The following is a 7,761-nucleotide window of genomic DNA, read 5'->3' as shown; positions in this document are numbered from 1 at the left end:
TATCAATGTGATGTTCAAGGGGGACATAAATTGTAAAGTTTAAATAAAATATTTTTACCTCTTCTCATGAAAGGATTGTGACAATATGGCTTATTCTTGATAGATAAGATGTAACTGGGATTCAGTATGTAATCACCTGGACAAAAGTGATTATTGAAGTACTTAAATAGGAATAAAAAGAGGTTTCTGATAATAAAACTATTCCAACATTATAGGCAACAGTGTACATCAGGGGTTCCCAAAGTGGGGTACATGTACCCTCAGGGGTACTTAGAAGAAGCCCAGGGAGTACTTGAATTTTTTGGGAAAAATACATTAAATAAGTCATCATGTGCCAAATACAAAATAAATAATGAGAATTAATGCTGAAATATAAAACACAATAAATACATTCATATAATAGTTTTATTGTCAGTCATCTTGTTTAAGCTTTGGTTAAATTTGAAGAACATTTCTATTTGGTATTATTAAAAATTAGTTTATTTGAGTAATTAAGTATTTATTGTTTGTTGATGACAGGTAGATTAATTAATTAATTAATGACCAATTTATTTATTTTCCTCATCAATGAAAGAGGGCACTTTTCAGTTTATATGTTGCACACAAAATTTACTCATAAACTTTTGTTGTGTTTTATATATTACAGTTGAATATACGTTGTTTGTTTACAAAGTTTTGAAATTATAAACAGACACCTTTGGCACATGGACAAATTTTGACTAATATTTTTTCAATCAAAAATCCTGATGGAAGAGTTGGGGGTACTTGGCTAAAAAAAGTATATTCCACACTGGAAAAAATCTAAATCTTATCAAGTGTATTTTTCTCATTTCTAGTCAAAATATCTCATCACACTTAAAATAAGACATAATCACCTAAAGAGTAACTTTTCAGTGAGATGTAAGAATTTATTTTTAGACAATAGATCTTGAAAATCTTATTTCAAGAAATCTTACCAAGATAATTTTCACTTGTTCCATTGGCAGATTTTTTTTTTTTTTGCTTAATTCATGATTTTTTTTTTTTTCTTAATTCAAGCAAAAAATTTGCTAATGGAACAAGTGAAAATTATCTTGGTAAGATTTCTTGAAATAAGATTTTCAAGATCTATTGTCTAAAAATAAGTTCTTACATCTCACTGAAAAGTTATTCTTTAGCAGGTGATCATGTCTTATTTTAAGTGTGATGAGATATTTTGACTAGAAATGAGAAAAATACACTTGATAAGATTTTATTTTTTCCGGTGCAGGAGGTACTCCACCGTAAAAAGTTTGAGAACTACTAGTGTAGATGAATGAATCAGGTTTTAAAAGATTTGGATGATTTAACTGAGAAAACAAAAATAAACGGCAGTACTGCTGAACAACTGTGCTGAAGTTTAGATGTCATGCTTGTTCAACTTAACAAGGAACAGACTATTTCAGCATGTCCACTGGTCATTACATACAGTTTTATCATAACTCAGCGCAGAAAATAAACAATGTCTATCTCTTTGTCGTGTATGTGGCATTTTTTTAGCATCAAGGTCACAGATTTTCCAGCTTGTAGCAAATGATTCTAAAGGTTTGAACAAAAGAATGAAGTAGAATGAAGCAATAATAGATTTGTCAAACTGTGAAATGTCTGAGAAAACACCACTATTTCTTTTCAGTATCTGTAGAAATGCTGTTGAAAACGTGTCTCCTTGTATATGACATTAATGCAATCATCAAATTTGCACATATCTGCCACAAAAAACAATAAACGTACAGATATTACGCAACTGGATGCGAATAATGTCAACAATGGCTGAAATATCATTTTGCACATAATATCATTTATTTAGTAATCAGTTCTTGCAAACACACCTACATCTAATGAAACCTTGTCTCATACCGAAGCTCTTTGAGAATGACTTTGAGTTTTTTCTGTTAAGTAAACTCGTTTAAGTTATATACATAATACATAAAGATGTGGTATTTTTTTCCTGAATTCACTTAAGATGTCCTTTCAAATCCTCCAGAGGTCACAAAGACTCCACAAGAAAAATGTCCTCCGCTAAAACAGGCAAATATAGCACAGGAAGGAGGTTTTATCCTTCATTTTCTGATCTTTGTTTTCAACCACCAAGGCTTGTTTGATCACCGTAAAGATAACATGTTTGTCTTTCTGTTAATACCAAATAGGCCATTTTATTTGTGGAAGCTTATCATGGAATAAATGATGGCAAAGGCAGCCTGCGTGCCTGTGTTTGGAATGTGTAACCACTTAATCTCTTGATCTAGATAAAAATAAGGATGCAAACTTCAAGTAAACGTGAGGTTTTTAGGGCTATTGCACATCCTTTAAGCCTGATGCCATGGCTGCTCCTACTAATACATGGGTGAACCAGGCATTAGTTGAGATTAATCTTCAGATAATGTCTGTTGCACAATGACGAGAGCCTTGGCTTCGTCAACAATGAGATGACTTTGTGAAAAGGGACAAAACAACTGATGTGAATCTCCATCTCCTACTCCTCACTGCTCTAAAAAGTCAAATATTTTAGTCTGAAAAAGGACTTTTTACATGTGATCAATGTATTTATGTATAATCCTTTTCCTCTCTGTTTTGTCTCCTATAAGACTAATATCTTTTATCACTTTAGAATGCTGTTGCTATATTTTCATGGTCTTCTTAACCTTCAAACACCCAAACAGCCACTGGCGACCAAAACCATCTACTGATCTACAATGTTTAATAACTGTCGAACCATTAATTCTATCAATGCTTGTAAATAATTGAGGTAAAATGCAGTTTGTCATCTTTTCATGGTCATCAGATATGGTCCATTTGGACATTCAGAGACTCTGTAATGAACATCAAAATACTGTCATCTTCTGAAACATTGATTCACAAGTAAAACCCACAGATATTTGACAAATAATAGCAGTTGTAGATGCTTGTTTTATGTTCATTTATTAAAATCTTTGCTGAAAAAAGTCACTTTTCTTCAGTTTTCTCTGTTTTGATGTAATAACCTTTAAAGTGACTCTGAGCTTTTGTGAACATCTAAAGTCTGTGCAGCACAAAAAAAAAAGAATTTGACCATCAAAAGTCATCAAAAAAATTGTTATGCAATCAAATACTAACTCCTGTGTGTATCATGTGACTAAAACAGACAGAAAAGAAAACATGGAATGTCTAAAAGCACAGTTTTTGACAGTACAATGCCATAGATATTGATGTAAGAACTAAAGTGATTTTGGTTATTATCAAGAAAACATGGAAAATGGTTAGATATCAGCTCTAAAATTAAACACTTTTTGTTGTTATTATTATATTTGTCCAAACAAATGTACCTTTAGTTGTACCAGGCATTAAAATGAACAAGAAATTGAAAAAAAACAAGGGGTGATGTAATAATTTTTTCCGCGACTATATATGATGATCAGTAAACTAAATATAGGAAAATAAATGATTTTCACTGAAAAACAGAAAATACAGAGGATAATATTATGATAAATGGTGAGGAATCACTTAAAGATTAAATAGAGAGAAACATTCATTTGGTAGCTGCCACAAAAATAGCACTGGGTCTTTAAGGGTTAATATCAGCTGTGGTTGTTTACTATGAAGTGATTTCAAAGCTTTGATATGACTGAGGTGCTGAGGCTGACTGAGTCACTATGTGGTCGCACTTTGTGCAACTGTGCTACTGTCTGCACAGAAAGCAAATCTCATGACTCCTCCCCCTGAGCAGGCTGTTTAATTCCCATGAGGTGATGCCCAGTTAGTAACTTAATAAAGCTGCTGGATGCAATCCCGGGGCACAATGTGCACAACATGTTCATCTGACAGAGCTGCTCTGCGCTCCACTCCTGCACTCAGACAGCCTGCTGCTTCACTGTAAGTACTGGAGGTCACAGCCATTTCAACTTTTACATGTGATGAGAGAAGAGATGTCTCTGCTGGTGGAATAACTCACCACGACTAATGAATGAAAACACATCAAACACAACGGGGACAGAGAGAAGGAGAACGTGTTATTGCTTTTGGTAAGTTCCAGCCTTTAAATCTGCTGCAGGAAAAGTACTGATCAGTGCTAGTTTGATTCCCTGGAGGCTCTCAGAACCAAATGCAATAATATTTCAGAACTCATTTTCAACATTTCTCTAAATTTAGAGTAACTTAAAAGTGCTTTATTTGATGTCAGGCATTTTTCTGTGGCAATAAAACTCAAAAGAAGAACTTTTTTTTTTTCTTTTTTGTAGTTTAAGGTTCACTGAGTGACAGCAATAAAATGTTGTATGCTCTGACTGTAAGTGTGATAATTTGCCCCTATACACAATATTTAAAGAATGCTCTTTATGGCATTTTTTGTGATGGAAAGTCACTGGCTTAAATCCCTAGTGGAGTTATAAATGTTGTGCCTGGAGGCTGCTATCCTGATAGGGTTCAGTACATTTCCAGCCACATGCACACCCTAGGAATACATAAGTAGGCTAATCATTTTGCTCATTATTCTTTTTGCCAGGAGGTTCCTATCCTGGTGTAACTGTCAGAGCATAATGGTGGCATTTAAAGGGATCTGGACCAAGGACTTCTGGAGGGCTGTCTCTGGAGAATACCTGGCCACTCTCATCTTTGTCCTTCTCGGTCTGGGCTCCACCATCAACTGGGCTGCAGGGGAGGAGAAACCTCCCCCGGCTGACCTAGTCCTTATCTCCCTGTGCTTTGGCCTGAGCATCGCTACCATGGTGCAATGCTTTGGACACATCAGTGGTGGACATATTAACCCAGCGGTCACTGCAGCTATGGTTGTAACGAGAAAACTAAGCCTGGCCAAGGGTTTGTTCTATGTGGTGGCTCAGTGCCTGGGGGCTATAACAGGAGCTGGGATTCTCTACTTGGTCACACCTGCGTCTTTGAGAGGAACCCTCAGCGTGACCACGGTAATAATAATACTCATTTGTACTTGACACTGTGATATGTTTGTGTTTTTTTTCCTCTATAAGTAAGATTATGTCTTCTTTTTCTAAGGTAAACACAAACATCTCATTAGGACACGGCCTTCTCGTAGAAATCCTCATAACTTTTGAACTCGTCTTCACCGTCTTCGCCACCTGTGATTCCAAACGTACAGACTTAGGAGGCTCAGCCGGCCTTGCCATCGGCTTCGCTGTAGCCATTGGCCACTTATTTGCAGTAAGTAACGTCCACTAAGTTAAAGAACAGAGGAATATGAAGTTACAGTCTGAATAAGGCAAATGGCAAGTATTTATAGCAGGGTTTCTTAACTTATTTTGATCTTTTGATATTGTATGCTTCTGATTCACACCCACATGCACATCTTCACTGGAGGCTGCCATCGCATGGCAACCGGTCTCTAGGGGCTTCTTAAACCCTGCAGAGCAAATAAATGCACAGGGAAAAAGATCTTAACTCTTGCACCACTTGACTGATTTCTCCTTAGATGTGTTTAACCATAAATTATGACTTGCATTAGACATGCAGGGACATTCTGTAAATTAAAACTGAGCTTGAAATATTCTAAAAATGTTTGCTTTTGACATTGAACAAAAAAAAATACTATGTTTAAGACTTATACATTGTGACTATTTGTGTTTCAGATTCCTTATACAGGGGCCAGCATGAATCCTGCTCGTTCTTTTGGGCCTGCGGTCGTCACACTTAACTTTGAAAACCACTGGGTAAGACTCCAAAAAACCTTCAACATGGAAAAGAAAATCACGTTTCAAAGTTTTTTTAATGACATCAAGAATAATGAATAATTACATTATATCAATGTCCTAGAGAGGGCAAGCTCTACTGTACCACACTGGTATGGCATGTTGAAACCTTGGAGGGTTACTGTTTCACTACAGCTGCCAGAACAGCAGAACTGTCCTGGAAATACTATTGATTCTGCTAGATATTGTAAGAGAAAAAAAATGCTGATGTGTTTTTAAATCTCAGCATATGAATTCATCCTACAAAACAAGCGGTAAATCATTTCACATTTACAGCATTTTCCTCTGTAACATAACACGATGTCCCTTAATAAGGTGCTAATAGCATTAGCTTTAAATATTTCTATTCAGGCAATTTTCCACTGAGCTGTTTGTGGATTGTACAGTGTTTGTGTATGTGTGTATTGTTGTTCTGGGGGATGCACTTAGGTATAACACCATCCATTACTGTCATTGTAGCTGGTATCAAATTCAAAACTATTTTTCTCTTGGGGGAAAATGCTTGATGGTGCAAACAGTGATATACCAGCCTGTGATGAAGACCCTCTTGCCCCAGTCTTTAACCCAGCAGAGCAGGACAGTATGACAGCTTCCTCTGCAGAGCCTTGGCTGGATTTTGTGATAATAATGAAACAGCTGCTATGTGTTGTAATTATGCAACTAGCAAATGAATTCATTTGTCTTGGCTTTTACTGTAGGTGTACTGGCTGGGACCCGTTCTGGGTGCAATCCTTGCCGCTGCTCTGTACGAGTACCTGTACTGCCCTGACCCCGAGATAAAGCAGAGACTCAAACAGGTTTTCCAGAAGGACCAATCAGGGAAGTACATGGAGGTGGAGAAAGAGGACATTCCTATCAAGTCAGGCTCCATCGATTTGGAGAAAGCCGAGAAAAAGGATCCTTACCAGGACTCGTCTGGGGAAGTGCTGTCCTCGGTATGACTATCACGTGCACTGGAAATGGAGACCAATTTGTAGTGCAGACTGACACTTCAACTTTGAAATATCCATCTCGAACCTTGACCCCTTCCAAAGACTCATCCTCAAAGCATAATCTGAATTCTATAAATAAATGAAACTTCACAGCACAGCATTAAAAAAAAAAGAAGAAAAACACTCATTGCCATAAAGTAACTTGATGTTGTGGCTCAATCATAATTCTGAAGTGTATACAAATTTCTACAGCCTGGTCAATACTAGTTCTGAAGCCCAGAGTGTTGTTATAGCAGTGTTTTCATGAGGCGTATATTGCACACTGCAGAAAGGCAGGCAACGATACATTGTGTTCATGAAATATGAAATATGTGTAAGGTCAACCAATTATGTAGGGTCATCACACTGAACTGGAGAAGTGAAGAAGAAAATGCAGCCTTGTTATTTCTGGATTACTGTCACATTTGGTCCATGTAGTGTATCTGAGAGGTTTTCCTTGTGGTCAGTAAATACATCACAGGTCCCATTCAGTGTAGGACAGCCACGATGAACTTTCAGAGTTGCATTACAGTGCTCTCTATTTTCAGTGCATTAGTCTGGGAAACAACTGATTCCTCTTCATGTAAACAATCCATAATCATGTTTTTCCTCATGTGTGTTTTTTCATGTCCGTTACTGCATAATGATTTTTATTTTTTCGTGTTCTAAAATGCCTGTAAGCTTTTAAAACATTTCCCTCTCCGGAGATTTTATAATGTATTCTTTAATGTCAAAAACTGCATTATTTATACAAGTTTTTAAGTTATTGTTAACAAATCTTAATCTGATTTGATAAATGTTGCTCAGCTTTTCCTTTGTGTTCACTATTGTGTCATTACAGATTGAATGATAACCAGTGTGTGATAACAGTTGTCAAAAAATGAAAAAAAATAAACAAATAATAATAATAAATATATATATATATATATATATATATATATATATATATATGTTGCAATAAAAGTGTTTTTTCTTTGACTACTTGATAGATGTAGTAAACAGGGTAACCACACACATACATACTAACATTTTTATGCATTCATAAGAAATTAAATGAAGACATACTTTGCTTGAGTTCC

General features: G+C 35.9%; 1 protein-coding gene across 2 annotated transcripts; it reads left to right on the top strand.

Annotated features, from left to right (window-relative positions):
• The first annotated feature begins 3,770 nt into the window (after positions 1–3,770).
• Positions 3,771–6,826, top strand: LOC115437953 (aquaporin-4). 2 transcript variants are annotated; one of them, XM_030161358.1, is made up of 5 exons: positions 3,771–3,867; positions 4,496–4,913; positions 5,002–5,166; positions 5,592–5,672; positions 6,410–6,826. In XM_030161358.1, exons 1-5 carry the CDS (start codon positions 3,776–3,778, stop codon positions 6,650–6,652), a joined length of 999 nt encoding a protein of 332 aa, XP_030017218.1. In that variant the 5' UTR covers positions 3,771–3,775; the 3' UTR covers positions 6,653–6,826. The 2 variants fall into 2 exon arrangements, with proteins under 2 accessions (XP_030017218.1, XP_030017219.1); XM_030161359.1 differs by having other exon boundaries at positions 3,773–4,016.
• Positions 6,827–7,761: the final 935 nt, after the last annotated feature.

The sequence above is a fragment of the Sphaeramia orbicularis genome, chromosome 17, assembly GCF_902148855.1.
Source record: "Sphaeramia orbicularis chromosome 17, fSphaOr1.1, whole genome shotgun sequence".
Classification (NCBI taxonomy): domain Eukaryota; kingdom Metazoa; phylum Chordata; class Actinopteri; order Kurtiformes; family Apogonidae; genus Sphaeramia; species Sphaeramia orbicularis.
Note: the sequence above shows the minus strand (reverse complement) of the source record. Positions and strands in the feature narration are given on the sequence as shown.

Excerpts from the sequence above, each read along its gene's own strand:
- LOC115437953 (XM_030161358.1), top strand. The coding sequence starts at position 3,776 with ATGCAATCCCGGGGCACAATGTGCACAACATGTTCATCTGACAGAGCT. Across the intron at positions 4,914-5,001 it reads GAACCCTCAGCGTGACCACG|GTAAACACAAACATCTCATT; the intron begins GTAATAATAATA and ends TCTTTTTCTAAG. Across the intron at positions 5,673-6,409 it reads TTAACTTTGAAAACCACTGG|GTGTACTGGCTGGGACCCGT; the intron begins GTAAGACTCCAA and ends CTTTTACTGTAG.